General features: G+C 43.1%; 1 protein-coding gene across 2 annotated transcripts in view; it reads left to right on the top strand.

Annotated features, from left to right (window-relative positions):
* SIRT2 (sirtuin 2) overlaps window positions 1–20064 on the top strand; it is a 402273-nt gene that overhangs the window by 258234 nt on the left and 123975 nt on the right. For both annotated transcript variants that reach the window (XM_069644215.1, XM_069644214.1), the window contains exon 8: window positions 11489–11557. In XM_069644215.1, coding sequence (XP_069500316.1) covers window positions 11489–11557 — 69 coding nt within the window. The remainder of the gene's footprint in view (window positions 1–11488; window positions 11558–20064) is intronic.

The following is a 20064-nucleotide window of genomic DNA, read 5'->3' as shown; positions in this document are numbered from 1 at the left end:
ATGTAGTACACTGATGGTTTTATATCTTTCTTACTATATTTGGCAAATTCAGGCCTTCAAGTTGGCACAATCAAGGGTTATCTCGCCGTGCTGTCAATGTTTAAGCACACAGGTGAGGAGCCTTCATATTTCAAGTTGCCCATAGTCATTCAATTTCTGAAAGGATTGACTAATGTCTTTCCCCCCAACTCCTTTTCAAGTTCCCCTGTGGGATTTAAATCTAGTCTTAAAATGTCTAATGGGTACTCCATTTGAACCTCTTCATTCCTGTCCATTAAGGTTTCTCACTCTTAAAACAGTCTTCCTAGTGGCTTTAACTTCTGCTAGAAGAGTGAGCGAATTACTAGCTTTATCTTGCAAACCTCCTCACACAGTCTTTCACAAAGATAATGTAGTTCTTCAAGTGAAGCCAAATTTCCTCCCAAAGGTTGTCCCAGAATTCCATATCACACAAAAAATAACCTTACCTTCATTTTACCCTCCTCCTCATCCAGGGAAAGAAGCAGAGAGATTGCACAGGCTGGATCCAAGGTGTGCCTTGAGTTTTTACATTAACAGACTTGCAAGGATTAGACAAGCAGATCAGTTGTTTGTGGGGTATGCAGGACATAAACTAGGTTTGCCTATCACGAAACAAACCATCTCAAGATGGATAATCCTAACTATCATAGAATGCTATAAATTAGCAGGGAAACAGCCTCCTCAACAACTCAGGGCTCATTCAACCAGGGGTATCGCAGCCTCGTCAGCTCTCCAAAGAGGAGTTCCAATTAAGGACATATGTGCGGCTGCCACATGGTCATCTGCACATACGTTCACCAAATTATATAGTCTAGATTCCTCCACTAGCCAGGAGACTAAATTTGGGAAAGCTGTGTTGCACTCTGCATTTAAAAAAAAATAATATTATTACGTTTTACGCCCGCCTCCTATACACATTACTGCTTTGGGAGTCTATCAAAGATAAGGAATACGTGGGAGGACACAATCCATTCGAAGAACAAGTCCCTTACCAACTGTAACGTTCTTTCAACTGGATGTTCCTCCCATGTATTCCTTATCGCCCTTCCCATTCTTCCCTGCAGTAAAACTTCCCTTGTAGTTGCAGCCTATGCTCCTTCAAGGGTATTAACCATCTCATACAAGGCAAAAACAGCACCTCAAAACAGAACTGAGCAACGAACGCTGCGCAAGACTATTTATACCTATGCTAACGGCGGCGCCGATACGGAGGCCTTCGAGAGACACCGACTCGAGGGACGTCGACGCGTAGCTCCCTCTACTGTGAACATTTTTTCCGTGGCCAGCAAGCTGGAAGGTGGATTTATCAAAGATAGGTATACGTGGGAGGAACATCCAGTCTAAAGAACGTTAAAGTTGGTAAGTAACTTGTTCTTCAATAGCATCAACCACCACCAAAGCAATATATTGCTCCCCTTTAGCAAGTATATCATTCTCATTCCGAAAATGAGGCAATGTTTCATAGGCAATGAGAGGAAATGTAAGGCCCTCTATCTGTTAGATAAAACTACTTTACCACAAGCCCACCTTTCATTATGGATGCATTAATTAGTTCTGCTATCAAGGTGTATGTTTGAGGTCCACTCAAAGATTTATCCTCTCGTTCCGAACGGCTCAACACAATCATCTCAAAGTAGAATAAAAGGATATTATAGACTGATCGAATTACACGTTTGAGAAATAGCAGATCTAGACAATATTCAGGAATGTGACAACCCTGCAATAGATCCTTATAAATTGCAGGAGTTAGACAACCTCTTGCCAGTGCAGTAAAAAACAAGAATTATAAAAGACAATACAAAAAGTTTCAAACAACAGATGAGGGATCACTGTTGGCCCCCAGCAGGATTCTCTTTAAAAACACAGACATCAATGGCCATACATTAGCAGTATTGTACAAATACTTCCTGCAAAAAGGAGAACTTCCCAACAGCATGTACACAGTGACTGTCAATCGAGAAACAAATGGATAAGACTGATATCCTTTCAAAACTAGCACTTTAATATGTGGTCTGATATTTTGGCAAAGTACTACTAGTTAAGATAAGCCCCACTCGAATCCATCAGGCAGAAAGAATTTGCATCTGGAAGAGTCACTAGTTCTATCCACTGATAGATTCAGGTGGTCTCTGTAAAAAGTGAACCTGCCAGTTTGTCCGTGCATGGACATCCTACATATACCTCTTTTGAGAAGAATTCTGCACACATCAGTTACTGCAACACAATAATAAACAGGTTTCCGAAGGCTGGTTTGTTTTATGTGTTAAGTCTTTAATGTGGCCCTTTAAGATGACACGTGTTTCGGCATTCTTATTATGCCTTTATCAAATCAGGGCAATAACTATCTGCTGTATTCTGAAGTGCATAATATTGTAGTGGTAGAAAGAGTCCCTTCAGACTAATGAGAAATGCAGGTGCTGCAAACTCCAGTGCTGGTGCTTCACGCGTCGGGTTCTTAAAGGGCCACATTAAAGACTTAACACATAAAACAAACCAGCCTTCGGAAACCTGTATATTATTGTGGCGCAGTAACTGATGTGTGCAGAATTCTTCTCAATTTTGACAAACGGAGTAGAGGAACTCATTGTCTCCGTTCCCTGCACGCACCATTGCGACACTACTAAAACCTATATGCATCATTAGGAGTCGCGGAGATCTAAGAGTGATTTGGTGAAAAGGTCCCTGTGTCTGTATACCTCTTTTGGTTTGTCATTTTTTGGCAGAGAAACTCGCCATCTCTGGTGCACTACCAGAAACCACAACATCTCCAGGATGGAAACAAAGAACAGCAAGAGGGGGGAACAACAGAAAACTGTCTTTTTCTCGCTCCACCGCCTATCTGTGGAAGAAGTTACCAGTGCAAATAAGACTGGCTGGCCTCCTTCATTCTACACTTGAGAAATGATCTGAAAGAACCTTTAGTCATTGATTGCTCAACTGAACCATATTTCTCCCCCTTCTGGAATCCCCCGCTTTGTTTCTCCCCCAACCTATCTCAGCACCTCTTGCATCCCTGCATCTTACTTGTAACCCTATGGGTGTGTCTCTTTTGTACAGTGGTCTATTCATTCCCAGCCCATATAAATTTCATACGTGCATAGCTTACACAACCTTGTGTGCTGTATTCACTACCATTCCCCCATGTTCTAGTTCTTCTTCTTTTGCCCACCACATATGGTGGTGATGATTTCACCAAACAGTTCTCCATTGTTGGCATCATGTCAGTGAACTTTCCAGGCACATCTTAGAAGACACTACAGAACCATAGGTACCCAGTTAGACTGAGAAAACAGGTTGGTAATCCGGTCACTCAACACATGAAAAGCTCTTGATTTCCTCATCCGCACTGTCATCAGTTCCAAAGTTGGGTAGATAAGGTTTATGCTGCACTTAGTGTGGCGTCCCCAGGAATATCAACTTCTGAGATAACTGTAATCTTGAATGGGTGATGGGTCAGTGGTGTCCCTTGCTTTCCACATTATTTGCGATAGTCCTTGAAATACTTGTGAGTCTTAATGCACATAAAGGGAAAAGCTGCATCCAAGATCAACTTTACCTGTGGGATTTTAAAAGGGTACGTTTGAAAACTAACATCACATGTTTTTTTTCCAAATCCATGCTTCTCAATCTCTGGGCTTTTATTTATACTGTGCAAGGCAAAGGCGGCAGAGCACTCCTTCTCTTAATAACATCATCAAATTAGACCCGATTGGGTGTTTCTAGGCAGCAGATTTAAAGTTGATTGTGTTTTCAACTAATAGATATTATCTGATTGAACACCAACACAGAATTTAGTCACATTGTTTTATTTTTCAAGTGCATGCTTAGGTCATGGCATCCTCCTGTTTTATGGCTTAATAAGTTACAGGCAATGGGTTTTCATCTTTTAAAGAGTCCACATAGGAGGAAGCAGTTGAGGGGGATTAGTTCCTATGGAAAGGTTTCCAGAGAGTGTACAAATGGAGGATCACCATGGCACTTTAGGAGATGATTTCAGGGTTTACGCACTGGTCTTTTCCAAACCAGTGGTGGGTAACCGGTATACAGTTCATTCCCAAGAGGATCACCTGCAATAGGAAGGAAAAGCAACAACAAATGATTGAAATGTGATGAACTAAAGAGAATCTTCCAGATGGTTTGAGAGCACAGGCATTTGGAAGAAACTGGGTGCTAGACCCATTAGAGAAGCAATTGGAGTGGTGGGCAGCAGCTATGGTAGCCGCCTAAGAAGACAATGGTGAAAACAGTGCTTGCGATACAATTAAGAGAATGAGCCGAACACTGGAGATATAAAGAGCAGCAGAGTTAAAAGCAGGGTGTGAAAGATGGTGCACAAGACAAGCATTCGTGGTCTGCAGTGGTCAAGCTTTCGAAATTTGAAGTGAGTAGTTTGAAGGTGAATACAGGGTAATAGTGGTCGGAAGAAGTAGAAGCTGAGAATACATTCATAGCAGCATTGTTTGCTAAAAATGTAGGTTTCCTAGAAAGGGTGCAATTGAAACTATAGGGAATTGATACATTTTGGGAAAAAATACTGACTTTTCTGGAGAGCCACATGGAAATTAAGGTAGGGAATCCTTTTGTGAACCTTTATCCAGAATGTCTGTTAGGTCGTCTTGATCAAACGGTGGAGCAAGTCTGCCCCATCCCATCAAGTCATTTACTCTAGTCATCAGATGCCTATAAGAAGCATCAGCATGGTCTGCAGGATCCAGCTTGCCAAACTCCGTCTCCGGTGAAGTGTTGACCCCACTAGCTGACTGCAAATTCTCAACTAAATCCTTTAGTCTGGATTCTTGTGAAACAAGGCTTTCTGGGATGTTAGGTGTGCTTAACCCCAATCAGAATGGTGCAGTTTCTTTATCTGAGGGTTCATTTTTACTCATAAATTGAGGATAAAGACTTAAAGAAATCTTTCTTTGGTAGTGGTTTGTAAGATTTCTGAATTTCTTTAGGTTTGGAAGGTAAAGGTGTCGATGGCTTCGACAGGGGCGTCCATGAACTCGACACTAACGGTTTCAATGAATTTGACGTTGATGGCATCAACAGTGTCTATGCTAACAGCGTCTGCGTATTCGACTTTTCCATCGATCTTTTCTTTGACTAAGCCCTTGAAGGGCTTGACCCTCGACTCGAAAGAGTTTTTGATGATTTCTCATTGTGTCGAGATCTCGAAGGATCTCAACGCATCTCCAGCTTACATCCCAGGCTCGAGGGCACGCGGGATGTAGCCTATGGCCTTTCCTTAACTGCCGTGGTTGGCTCAACAGGAGCATGGCATTTTACCTTCTCCTTCAAGGGGGTTGGCGCCTCTCTCTCGAAGATTTTTAGCATTTCCTGCCTGAAATTCTCCCACTGTGCTGGAGTGGAGGATTTAGTTGGACAGGTTATACTCCTCTCCGGGGATGAATCCGATGAACTTGGACTGGGTGATTTATAATGCTGTTTCTTCGATTTCCTCGAAGATGATGACGAATGATAGGACCCGCTCCTGGAACGTGAGCGTGTTTTTGCCCTGATCTTTCGAGGAGAGTCACCTCTCGACTCATCGATGATCATTTCTTCGATGGAGTCATTGAAGGGGATTTAGTAGGGGGTCTACCTGCCACTAGTTTATTTCCATTCTTTCAGAGCCTCACTGGTCATCGACTGACAGGATTCACAGTCCGCTGTTTTATGTTCAACGCCAAGCCACCACGGACACACCTGATGGGGGGGTCTGTGAGGGACATCTTGGCGCCGCAGTTGTAGCACTTCTTGAACCCGGTCTTTGGGGTTGAAGGTGCTGAAGACGAAGCCATAATACTCAGAAAAGGTTTTCTCGTAGAGAAAACTGAAGCGCGTCTTAATTCTTCAAAGCGTTAGCTATCGTGGAAAAACAAAACTGAAGCCAACGGGCGCTGCGCCTGCCATATACACTGACGATGATGTCGACTCCGGGATGGAAGTCCTCGAGGGACATCGAGTCGACCGTGTCGATGCACAGCGCCCTCTGTTGGATTTCTTTTTCTGAAGCATCTGAAGCTGAAAGATATCCCATCCTAAGATGAGAAATTTGTGGGAGGACACATTCCATTCCAAGTAGATTTTCTAGAAAGAGTGCAATTGAAACGGTTATGATGTAGCTTGTTTAAATATTAGATATTAGGCATTGTAGATGCAGTTAGAATTCTGTATGGAATGGTGAGTAGTGTTTAGAATGTAAATGGGTAATGCTGTGTGATGCAGTCAGGAAATTATGGAGTGTTATGAATTGAACAATGTTCTGTTTCCAGTCATTGCCGTCCTAGCATGGAGGAAGGCAGTGCTGGGGGTCTGCGCTTACAAATACTTGAAATAAAAACTATGAAAACGTTCAGTTTGTGTGGCGAATCATTCTTACATTTGGCGACAAGGATGTTTGATAAGGACAATGCAGATTCCCGGTATTCTACAGACATATACCTAGGTACATGTTTGCCAAAGCCGCTGCGCCTAACCAAGGCATAGCAGTGTCCAATGAGGGACTTCAAGAAAAGAAGTTGCTCTGCCCCGCACAGCGTAGCAGCGGCCAATGAGAGGAGAACATGACAAATATACGGCCACCGCCGTAGGCTCAACAAGCCATAGAAGAAGTCAGTGTTCCATTTCGATTAAGGACTGGCTCCGCTGTGCCCCAGACTCCTGAGGTGCATCTCAAGCACCATGATAATCACCAGATTAAAGGAAGCTTCTCTCTGGCCTGAATATGCGCATTGTAGACAGCGTGTGTGTAATTAGCTGCCTGATATACAGGAAGAGAACAGCCGCACAGTGCGCGAACCTCGTAACAGGTGAAAGAATAGTTCTCCGTTCCCGAAAGAAGTGTCAAAGTGGCACGTTGTGTGTGAGAAAACCCTGCCTGACCTACTGGAAGAGGACAGTTGCACAGTGCGCATGTGCGAACTCATCAAGAAGGGAAAGGAAAATTCACAGTTTCCAATAAATCTGCAGCTTGTGGGCAAGACAGAATGGACATAATAGGCTACACAAAGGCATACAGTAGTCATGAAGTGTAGTTATCTGCTCACCCTGGCATTTACCATAAAATTAGAAGAGTAGATATCCACAGAAGTTTCGTAGGGTGTCACCGAACAAGAAAAAGTTAACTGCCTCAAATAAAGATACCACCCAAACGAAGTTGACAGGAGGTTCCATAAAGTACCTAAAACACCCACAAGCACAACACCCACGAGCACCAACATGGCTATGACAGGGTTACTTGGGCCACCTGTTTTCATGGCATTTCCCGGTCCACCCAAAGTGAAATGTGCAAAGTGGAGAAAGGGTTTCGTACATTACATCAAAGCTGTATGTGGCAATTCATATTCAATGGACAGAAAAGTGTCTTTGCTAATGCATTTCCTGGGCTATGAGGGACAATGGATATGACGTGTAACCGCTTGTCACAATGAAGGTGACGGTGACAGCACAAATGATTTGGAGAATGCCCTGAGGAAACTAGATATCCATTTTAATCCCTAGACGAGCACAATTTTGGAGGGATACAATTTTGTTATTCATGTTCAAGAACAAGGGGAAAGTGTTGAATACGTGACGGCGCTAAGACATTTAGCCCTATCATGGAAGTTTAACAAATGATGTAATGAACACATTAGAGACCAGTTCATGATACACTGTAGCAGTAATAAAATAAGAGAAGAATTGTGGTTGAAGGACAAGCCCTCGTTGGAATACGTTTTGGACATCACAAAGAGAGTTGAATCCCTGGCCAGTGTGGCGAGGATTGCAGAGCTTAGTGAAGGCAAAATCGAAGTCTTGAACATTGCCAAGTCCAAGCAAAAGGGAAAAGAAAAATTCACTGTGAAGGAGAGAACCGATGTTGAGAGTAACAAGTAGAAGCGAGAAAAGAAAGATAATCATGAACGTTTATGCTTCAAATGTGCAAGTAGTGGGCATTTTCCCGCCTCGCTGGCATGTCCAGGGAGAAAGACTGTGTGCTCCAAATGCAAGAGGCACAGCCACTTTGCAAACTGCTGCAAGAATTATCATTTTAACCAAAGGAGGGTGTTAGTGGTCAGTAAAGTGGATTTCCAAGTAGCATCTGATGATGAGGAATGTTGTAATGTAGAGAATATTAAGGTTAATGTTGTTCAGGATACGAGCAATGATGAATGGGAGCATCTGTAGGCAGATGTATGGGTGAATGGGAAGAGCATTTTAATGATGGCGGATTCAGGCTCAAAGATATTGCTGTTGTCTAGACCTGTTTTTGAACAGGATATGCAATGGGATGTCTGCAATTTACTAGATCCCGATATAAACCCGAGAGGGTATAACCAGGACAAAATCTATCTATTGGGCTATTTTGAGGCAAAATCTGAACTAAAGAGGAGGTGTGTGCAAGGGAAAGTATACATTACCAAGAAGGGCATGACTCTACTGGGTTGGCGTGATCAGAAAAAGCGAAAGGTTATATCCTAACAAAGTGGATCAAGTGTTGCAAATTGGTACATCCTTCGGTGATTCATATAGGAATGTGTTGAAAAAAAGGTGTGGGAAAGGTAAAGGGGATGCAGCATCAAAAAGTGCTGAAAAAGGGATGCACCCCTGTTGCGGCAAAATTGCGACCGGTGGCTTTGACTCTGAGAGAGAGTGTGAAGAAGGAATTGCATGAGTTGCTACTTATGGGGATCATTGAGAGAGCAGGAGGTGTTGAGTGGACGTCCCCGTTGATGGTTGTGAGAAAGCCTTCAGGTGATTTACGACTATGCGTGGACTTAAGGGAAATGAATAGGTGCATACTTATAGATCACCACCTTTTGCCTAATATGGGAGAAATGCTTGCTGTAATAGGTTGTGGTCATGTATTCTCGAAATTAGATAAGGCCTCAGTTTATCATCTGGTGGAATTAGAGGAGAATTGTAGAAAACTGAGCATTTATTACCCATGAAGGGGTGTTTGAATTTCGCAGGATGCCTTTTGGTCTTGTGTCTGCATCTTCTGTTTTCTAAAAGATTATGGACAAGATGTTTCATGGAATGAAAGGTGTGTTCTGCTTTCAGGATGACGTATTGGTGAGCGGAGAGAGTGAAAGTGAACATGACAAAATATTGGACAGTGTACTAAGGATACTGGGATGGAGGGGCATTTCTTTGAGAGAAGAAATGTGTATTTCACATAGATAAAGTTGAATATCTAGGGCATGAGATATCAGTGAAGGGGGTAAAACCCAAGAGTGCCATGGCCAGGGTGATAAATGATGTAGTACAACCCAAATCTAAAGGGGAATTACGCTCTTTTCTGGGAATGTTCGAGAATGTTATCAAATACTTGTAAAGAACTATTCTGAAAAAGTCATTGAGATGAGAAGATTACTCGGGAAAGGGGAAGATTTTGTTTGGTTCGAGAAGTGCGATCAAGAATTTAAGTCAATAAAGGAGGAGATTGATCTTGCAGGACCATTGGGAAAACTTGATACGAGGAGGAAAAACATTATTACTGTAGATGCCAGCGACAAAGGTATTGGTGCAGTGTTATCGCAAGTAAATGAAGAAAAAGCGGGTGGAGATAAGCGCACACGCATCTAGGGACTTGAGGGGTGCAGAAAAAAGATATTTGGTGCTGGAAAAAGAAGCATTAGGTTGTTACTGGGCTAAACCGTTGAAAGCCATATTTGAGAGTAAGGGTCTTGATAAAGTGTTGAGACGCGTAGCAGGTTGGGTTACGTGCTTACAGTGCCGTAGGTTTGAAATGTGCGTAATATCTGGTAAAGATAATGTGTTGGTCGATAGTTTTATCTAGATTGAACAGCTGTCAGGAGGAGAGGCAGAGGGTTGAACCAGCAGAGTTGGTTTTTGTGACATACGATGGGGTTATAAGTAAAGAGTGGATATATGCCATAGAGAGAGATGATACCTTACCCAAGATTAAACTTATATAGAGTCGGGATGGCCCAAGAAAAGTGAGGTAATTCAAAGGGAACGAGTGTTTTGGGAGGTGCGTGATGAGTTGAGTCTAGTTGATGGATTTATTTTTCTGTGGGAATGGGCTGTGGTTCCTGAATCGATCAGGCCGTGTATTATTGACATAGGGCACAAGGGACACGTGGGAGTTAGCAAAACCAAAGCCATGTCGAGGAACGTGTATTGGTGGCCTAGGTTTGATAGGGAGATTGAGAGGAGATTGATCGTTTGTGTTGGTTGTGTCAAAGGTTGTAAAGGAGTAATGGCAAAGGGACAGCCAATGATTCTGAGTGATGTGCCACAGAAAGTTTGGGATGATGTGGCTATGGATATACTGGGACAAGTTGAGGCGGGGTTTGGTCGTGGTAAATACATTGTGGTGCTGGTGGATTTGTTGTCAGGGTGGTTTGAGTTTAAGATAGTGAGGGAGATTAATGGGGAAAGCATTGTAAAGTTCTTGCAGGAGGTGTTTGCTAGGGAAAGCATTCCTAGCAGTGTTTTAACGGACAATACTTTGCAATTTACAGGTGGATGTTTCAGAGAATATGTGTGAATAGATGTGGAATGAAGCACAAGTGGTCAGCGTTGCAGCATCCCGAAGGTAATGGGATGGTAGAATGAATGAACAGATGCATTATGGAAGCTATTCGAATGGCTTGTGCGTGTGGGTTGGACAGGAAAGCTGCTGTTCAGGAAAGATTATACGCCCTTAGGATGGCTCCACTTTCCACAACGGGTGTGTCACCATTCAAGCTTATGAGGAGCCGCAGGGTATATTCTGAAGTGAGCCTGCTGTGGATGGGCAGAGGAGGTGATTCTGATTGTGTGGTCGAGGAGTTAAGAGTTTGATGAAGAAGAAAGAGGTGAAGGTAATGAGAGAAAACAGGTAAAAATGATCTTGGGGTTCAATGTGGTGATTGTGTGAGGATTAGGAAAGGCTTGATTCAGAAGAAAGGAGATGTGTTATATGCAGACCCTGTATGGGTGGTTGCCGTGATGAAGTGAGCAGTCTGAGTGTGTGGTGGACAGGTGTGGAACAGAAATTGTAAAGAGAAGTTGCGTTGGATAAGGGAGGGAGATGTGTTAATAATGTCTGTGTAAATTTTAGATATTAGGCATTGTATGATGTAGTTAGAATTCTGCATGGAATGTTGAGTAGTGTTTAGAATGTAAATGGTATTGCTGTGTGATGCAGTCAGGAACTAATGTTATGAATTGAACACGGTTCTGTTTTCAGTCGTTGCCGTCCTAGCATGTAGGAAGGCAGTGCTGAGGGCCTGCGCTTACATAGCTGAAATAAATACTGTGAAAACGTTCAGCTTGTGTGGAGAATCATTCTTGCAGAAACTATAGGACATTGATGCATTTTCAGAAAAAATACTAGATTTATTGTCTGAGTAAATATTAATTGGTTAAACAAGAAATAACAAGGAACATGTGGTGATGAGTCGTATAATGTTACAGTAAACACAATATTCCATGTTTCTGTGTAAACTGACCCTCAGCACAAACTTTCTTTTAGCCAACAGTATGCCACTACTTCCTGCGCCTACTGAAAGAGAAGAACCAGCTGCTACGCTGCTACACACAGGTATTTGTTTTGTTTGCACTGCTCAAGTTAATAATTCTCAATTATTGTTGCTGTTATATGCATTTGACAACCTGTGCAGATGGTATTATTGAAGAAAAAACATACAAACATTTGTACAAGCAGATTTAAAAATTGTGCACAGAAAGAAGCGAGTAATTAGCATAGAGTTAACCATTCTTTATAGTGGTTGTAATAATCTCTCTGTGCAAATGAAAATGTCTTGACGTGACAAATGCATAGTTGGTCTTGTTAAAATGATCAACGTGGCTTCCTGTGTAGCTGGGATACTCGTGCTCTGCTGTATGTGGGCAGGCTGGTGTGTCTGCATTCCTTTCATTTGAAACCAGCAAAGATATTACAAAAAACTGAAATAAAAAGCCAAAAAGTTACTGAAAAAATGGGTAGGTTAGGTTTGGGGATTTCTGCTGGTGAGATGAGGTTGCAGGCTGATGGAACTGGATTGGTCTGGTTCATTTTTAAAGAATAGAAAGAAAATGGTTGTCTTGGGGACATCCTGATCTGACTAATTTCTAGCTCCACTTGAGTCCCTCAAGTTGGTCAAACCACTCTCCCTGGCTTATTAACTTATATATGGAGCCGTTAGGAAATCTGGCTGTAAGTGTGTTGTTGATATTCACCAATATGCTGATGACATGCAAATATATCTCAGAATCCCCTCTGAAAGAGATATGGAGCAGCTTTGTGACTGTCTTTTGGATATTGAGACCTGGATGTACTCCTGTTTTCTAAAACTAAATTAGTCCAAAATGGAGTTTCTAATCCCTCTCACCCCTCTCACTGAGCTGCACTGTCTAGCTGTTTTTTAATACTAAAATGCCGGGTCCTCCATAGAGTTTGCTCTTACTGCTAAACCATTAGGTTTTACTTTGGACTCTAAAATTACATTTTGTACTTCAGGTCGGGACAGGCTCATGGGTGGACTAAAAGGTGTGACAGGGAGTCCTTGCTGAATCTTTCAGCAGTGCTATACACTGGGGAATGGTAACAGTACTAGGCTGGCGATGGTGCTGGCCACACTGAAAGGCCAGACGAGCCCAGAAAAGATATTCAGAGTCGGAAAATGGTGTGGCGGTTTGCAGGCATTTATTTCCTGTATGGCCTTCTGCTTCATGGTTTCCATACCACAGCTGAGAAAATTCAAGTGTGCTGAGAACACGTTACAGTTTGGGGTTTATTCTTCTAGTCCGTGGCGTATCAACATTTGTGGGCCCCCCTGCGCACCAAGCTGAGGAGACCCCCTCCTCCTCTTTTCGGTAACAAATCATGGGTCATGCCACACTCTGGCCCGGCCTAGATTACCACCCTTGCGCAATACGCACACGCGTGCTGCTTAAGGGGTCCCCCCCACACTGTACTAGGAGCAGCACACATATATATGTATATATGTGTGTGAATGTGTGTGTGTGTGTGTTTTAATGCATTATACAGCACACTTTCTGAGAAAAATTGGCTAAAAAGCCAGAGCGTTTGCAATTGTTTTGCAGGGTAACACCAGTCCAAAAATCAATACATGCAAGTCACCAACAGTGCATAGGAACATTAATGCTTTCATTAATTTAATACTTTGCTATTAAAAATGCCATGTTACAATGAAAACATGTCCAACTGGCTGCACATTATACACCAGTCTAGACACATAAAATATTAGTGTAAAGCATGCCAGGCCACATTTAGACATACCTAGACTGGTTTCACTAAAATGGCAATTGAAGCAATAACACTTATCATGGTTGTTTTATCACAGATGCCCAGAAAAATATACAATGCCACAGTAAGAAACGGCTAGACTGGCAGCAACCAAATGCCAATCTAGCCAGGTAATTACACTTAGCAGAACTGCTTTATCAGAGATGCCCAGTTAAGGAAAGTCAAGCCAAACTAAGATATGATTAGACTGGCTGCACCAAAATGCCTCTCTAGCCGCTAATACCACATATTATGCCTGCTCAGCCTGGAGATGGATTGATCAGCCAGAATTACCTCCACGTCCCTCTTCCTTGTCCCAGTGCTGACGTATGAGGCACCTTGCCTCATAGGTAGGCACAAGGACGAGGAACAGTGGGGCTAGAAGTAATGAAGATTACAGGTAACTAAGCCATGCATTACCTCCATGTCCCACTAGCTCACCCCATTTATGTGTATGAGGCACAGTGCCTCAAACACAAGTACTGAGATGCGGAAGAATGGGGATACAAGTAATGAAGATTACCAATAAGTAATCATGGCATTAAACACAAGCAGTGACACAACACCATTAATCTGACTGGGCTTCAGTCCTCTCCCCTACCTCCTGTTGACTCAACCTGGCTGACCTACAATGCCGTTGCCGGAAAGAACATGGCGCCTGTGTTTCATCGTAAGGCCCAGCAAATACTAATGGAAAACATTTCATTGTTAGATTTTAGGCAGTTGAAATCGTGATGTGGGTTTAGTACTTGCATGCCAGGGGAGTGATTGGAATGGTAGAGAGGGAACAGGAGACAGCTCATTCTCACAGCAGTCCATAAGTGGGTGCTTTCATACTTAAAGGAGAGAGTTAACTGCTTGTAACATTGAAGCTGCACTAAAAAAGTCTAATTAGAATGCATAAAGAAGTTAGATGCCCCCACACAAATAAGTTTGCAACTCTCCCACCGCTGGTGAAGTTAGCGCCTCGCCCAACATTTGAAGGGTTAGCGGTCTCCTGAAATGTAGACTTTGTTGAGCCCCTGAACACAAGCACAGCCACCATTCACCAAACACATACACACATACACACATACACACATACACCCCAGCCACCCATATATTTAAGTGTGCACCATTTCGCCATACACTCACACAGGCATGCCCAGGCCACATCATGCATGCACTCATTAATGCACATTACATTATATACATACATATACACAGATTTACATGCACGCACACACATTTAAAGAAAATACATTTTCAAATGGATTGTGTCCTCTAACGTATTCCTCATCTATAACATATTCCTCATCTAAGACATGTAATGTCCAGCAGCTGAGCTGCTTTGGAATTTTTTTCAGCAGAGGGCGTCCCTGTGTCGATGGCGTCTGTCGAGGGTGACGTCATCGTATGTTATAAGTAGCACGCACGGCACCCATAGCCTCAGTTCCATTTTTTCCACAAACGTGTTTGCTTCCAGAACTCGGCGCTCCTTGTGTCTTCTAACTTCATATTTTGTGCGATTATGCCTTCTTCTTCCACCCCGACGACACCGCGGTCTGGCTTTAAGAAATGTCGGGACTGTGGGTTGAATGATGTTCATCATGGACCGACACCGTATCTGCGTGTGGTGCCTGGGCGAGGACCACGCTACGGACAACTGCTCGAAGTGCCAGTCATTGACTGCCAAGGCCTTGCAGCAGCGTAAGGGGAAATTCAAGGTTTCACCCTCAAACACCATTGTTTCTGTTTTATCATTACATTTCAAACTATAGTTCCCAAAATAGTCATTTGTGTTTAGCAGGTGCTGCTGGAGACCTGCCGGGGCTAAGTCCGAAATAGCCGCCTCTTCGGTATAAAGAAGCATGCTATAAAATGTGCCCACAAGAGAAGGCGGGTTAAGTTTCCGAATAGAAGTAGTAGAATTATCGTCTGAAAGGAATAAATTGGGGCCATCTGGCATCCCGGTTTTTCACCTTTATTGATAGGGAAAAAAACAATGTACAATTCCCATCTTGTATATCGGACAGACGCTGAGATGTCTGTGTATAAAAATGGGATGAGATTTAAATTAGGGAACCCAATCAAATGTTAATTATGCCCCACTATGTTTTTATTAATCAATTCAATGCTTTCTCCAAATCAGAAAAATAATCTCCCTCACTTAACCTTACTGTGTGTCTCCATGATTGGGCTCAGAGTGAAGCAATGGTCCACTGTACTATACCCTCCCCTGAACCCCGCTTGGGAGGGCTTCAAGATATTGTTACTTTGAGTCCACTCCTCCAGTTTGAGCAACAAACATTTGGAGAATATCTTACTGGCAATGTCTGGTAAGGAAAGTGATCTATAACCGTGGGGGGCTGATGGACCAAGGACTGCTTGTCCAAGGAGATGGCATAATGCCTGACTCGACAACTGCATTGAACATAAAACTATTTGATGTCCTTCCAAAAAGTTACAAATGTTTCGGAAAAGAAATTTCTTCTGCCTATTTTTATCTCCCATTTTGAAACTAAATCTGACCAGCCTTGTGCACACTTCTCAAACCATGGTTCGATTTCCTTTTAAATATTCTACATTCTGCATCCAACCATGGGGCATCCCTTTCTATAACCTGGACCTCCTGAACTTGGGGACGCTGTTTGCCAATAGCTATGTCCCGGATAGTTTCAACCAAAGACTCAAAACAAAGTTGCACTTTCCTTTGTGGCCTCGGAACTGTTAAACAGTTTTAAGTTAATATCTTAATTTCATGTGCATTAGTAATTCTTTCCAAAGCCTCCTTGTTGACCCTAAACATCGCCAACGAGCGCATCTGGCTGTCGGACATCTTTGTGGTGCCGACCTTGGCCATTGGAAAATTAACTCAAGTGGATAGTGTTCGCTCTTTGTTCAATCAGAAATGGAAAATGCATAACATTCCTGAAGAAAAACCAATCCACAATACAGTAATCAATGACTGTGGAACAGTATTGTTGATCTTGTATGCTTAAAAATACACCATCTGCCACTAAAGATCCCAGAAATTATCCAGGTAAAATACCAAAGTACACCTGAAAATCAGTGCTCCATTTGTGAGCAATTGTACTGTCCAAACATTTGCACAAAATTTCAGAAAAATATTTTGCTCGAGGACCTGAAACCACTGGTAATGTTTATTTACTCTACTATATTTTTGAACAACTTGACTGGTCCTACGTGTTTAAAAACGACCTAATGGACACTCAATTTCATAAACATTTCTTGTAAAAACCACGTAATGTCAAATGGAACTGTGTACAATTTGGTATGGGGAAAGGGGCTTCTGAGTGTGCGCTAGACCCACTAAAGGAAAGTGTGGCAGTGCAGCGTTGCCAATGCTACACAGTAGGAGTACTCATATGCTCCTATAGGTAGTGAACAAGGATGTCAAAAGCTGTAGCATGCAAAACGCGCTTATGCCAGTCAAATCATTGCAAAGTGAACTAAAGTTGAAGTAAAGTACGATCCATGGTTACAAGTTAAGTGTCCAAATATTAAATTCTTTTTCATTCTCAAAGTCAGCCGACACGTGTTTCGACAAATAGTCTTCTTCAAGGCTAATAACATCATCAGAGTAAACCAAAGCGTACATGTGCAATATGCCCACATTAAAATGCACGTAAAATGATTTTATGAATATTATAGAGACCAAAATAAAACGAGCAAAATAAAGGATGTTCACCGAACATGTAAATTGGAATATTAAAACAACATACCCCATTGTTGGGCAGCAAAAGGAATTTCAGCATGTGGAGAGGACGAAAAGCACAATTGGAAACAATAAAGAAAAACAGTCAGTTCTCTTTCGAAATTTCAAAATTAATAGCTTAGAAAACCAGAAGGCAGAGGTACATTGTTGTGAAAAGGGATGCACTGTATATTCACCATGGTGAGGGATGTCACAGTTTGTGAATGTTCATGCCTATGGATTGTGGATAGAACCTGAAAATGTGCCCCATCCCACAATGGAGTCAACATGCTTCCTAGTGCATGCACTTGTGCTTAGATTTTTGGAAGAAGTCGGTGTTCCATTTTTATTCCAGTCAAAAGTACCTGAGTGCAATATTGAAAGAGACTGTTAGAGTGATTAGTAATAAGCAGACACTTATTAAACGCCCAGCATCTGGGGGCTTACCGAGTAGTCAGATGTGCGACAAAATTATAAGGCTGCTGTTAGTAATAACAGAATCCTAGAAACCGAAACAAGAATATGAGCCTAAATGGCTGTATGTCTTATATAGATGGTAGGTCCTGGCCTGTTGACAAAAAGAAAAACATGTACTGCAAATTAAAATCTTCTATAAGCAGTCTTAATTTTTTACATTTCTAATTTGTGCTACAATCATTTGTCAGCCAACTGAGCGCCAATTAGTTCTGTAAAAAAATTGATGTTGCTCACCATTTCATTTGATAAGCACATTTTCCTCATTGCGCCCAAAAGGTTGGGGACCCCTGCCCTAGGTGCACAGATTGCGGGCTTTACCGCATGGTATTGAGGCCCCTGAGTTGCCAGGCGCTGCCTTCTTCTTTCCCCCACCTGTAAGCTTTCGCCCTGGCCCCATCTCCCTTTCTCTCACCCACATTCCCAGTCCCTCTACCTGCTTTGGCTATGTCCGCCCATTAGACACACACCGGGACTCAGCCTTTCACTACATCCGCTGCCATGTGTCAGGGATGACCATCATGTACATAAAAAAGGGACAAGGAGTAGTAGTTTACTTCTACATTTGCTTGGAAGCCATCTACTTTTTTTTAAACTTGTGAAATGGTAATTGCTCTGTTTTCACAACTTAAGCTGTTGTACCCTGGACCATATTTAAACTTGTGAAATGGTAATTGCTCTGTTTTCACAACTTAAGCAGTTGTACCCTGGACCATATAGTGGGATGCTTACAGTTGAACCCCTTAGCAAGGGGCTTTACCACCTGGTAATGGTGCCAGGGACCACTTTTACTTCGGCCCCGGGCCAATACTGATCTTAATTATTGTTAAGGGGTCTGAGATTGTGGTCCTGTAGTTATGGTTAACACCTCATAAGAAGAGCACTTTGACCCACAGATGGCCTCAAGAACACTCCAACTCCCGAAGACAGTTCAATGGTTTTTATTATTTGTTTGGTTAACAGACTCCCTAGTGGCACTCCTCTCATTTAGTGTGGGCTTTTCTCTCCCTAGCCGTGCATTTCTCAACCGCAGGCTGTCACTAGGGTTTGGTAACCCCTACTGCCTACATGTTATATGACTGAGCGTGGTGGCCTAAAGGTAAACACCTTCTCTCTCTACCTTCATCTGGGAACAAACTACGTGGTCTCTAACCTCTAGTCCTCCAAAGGTCGTAATCTGTAATGATAGTTGCCTTTTAGAGACTCTGGCCCCACTTGGTCTCTTCCTTCGACGCCCTCCTGTTCCTCCCCTACTTCTTTCTGTCTGTCACCCATTTCTCTACCCTCCCACTCCACCCACCGTCTCTCCTTTCTCTCCCTTGCACTTCCTGATCTCTCCCTCTGACATTCCTCTCTCTCGTCCTCTCTACTTTCCTCTTCCACTCTTCGATCTTCCTCTCTCCTACTATGCTCAAAACCACTACTACTCATCCACAATACTACTATTACTACTCCCCTCTACTGCTCCCCTCTTCACTCTACTACTCCACACCACCTGCTTCCCCAGTCACCCTCATTTCAGTCTTCAACTCACTTTAACATACACTCCCTACGTATCAATCAATCTCACTCTTACACCACTCACCCACACTTAGTCAAATACCTCACCAACCAATACCTCACCTTACACACTCCTTCAGCAAATTCCTTCCACACTCTTCTCCGCCATCCTTCCTCCTTCTGGACTCTTGGTCCTCCTTCTCCCTTCTTCACTTCACCCGAACAACCCACACCTTCATGTTTCCTGTCTTCCCTTTTATCCTCATCTTAACACTTCCATTGGCTTCCTCCCTCACCTGGTTCCCAGGGCCAACCACTGGCTCCGCCCACCCCCCACCGGAGGTGTGATAGGTGAGTGAAAACATAAAAGAAGTCTTAAGTCCCACCTGTTTCCAATGCACGGGTCTGACTGGTCTCGGCAATGGCGGCGCTCTGTAACAACAGTCTGTGTCCCAATTCATATGCAGGGTTTCCAGTGTGTGGATGATGCCGGACTGAAAACAGGGCCGCACTGCAGCCCGGCCACAGATTCCGATATCATCCTTATTGTGGAGCGCACTGTACCTCTAATTGGAGCGCTCCACTGTCTGTAGTTGGGTTTCCTTTTCATTGGAGTGCTGTTCGCGTGGGCTGCTGCATTTGTCGGTGCAGGGGTAAGATAAGGTGGTACTTGTGTCATGCAAGCAGGCACAAAAAGGTGTTATTGGGACTGGGGCCCTCCCACCTCTTGGGCAGGACTGGTTTTGGGAATCCCTGTGGTAGGCCTGCCACCCTGGCTGAGAGGGTTCCCATCCCCTCCTGGCAGGGCCACATATTTGACCACATTACATTAGTCAAATGTTTACTTTGGCACTCATCCTAGAGTCTTCACAAAGCCTTCCAGAAACAATATATAGGCAACTTTTGGGAAAGTTATGTGCGGTTCTTTTGGGGATGGGAAGGCGAAGTTAAAGCGTGGTCCCAAAATGTAAATTTTCGTATGTATTAAAGTTTTCTCTCAACTACAGTCTGAACCTGTGGATGGAATAGTGCCAAACCTTTGCATGGAGCGTGCAAGCGTTTTCAACCGAAAGCGTATATAATTCTTGCTAAAATCCGTTTGGTGATATCTGGGTTTTCTGTGGACTTA

The sequence above is a fragment of the Ambystoma mexicanum genome, chromosome 2p, assembly GCF_040938575.1.
Source record: "Ambystoma mexicanum isolate Mex_15411 chromosome 2p, UKY_AmexF1_1, whole genome shotgun sequence".
Taxonomy (NCBI): Eukaryota; Metazoa; Chordata; class Amphibia; order Caudata; family Ambystomatidae; genus Ambystoma; species Ambystoma mexicanum.
The sequence above is the reverse complement of the archived record's forward strand: the minus strand, read 5'-3'. Positions and strand labels throughout refer to the sequence as shown.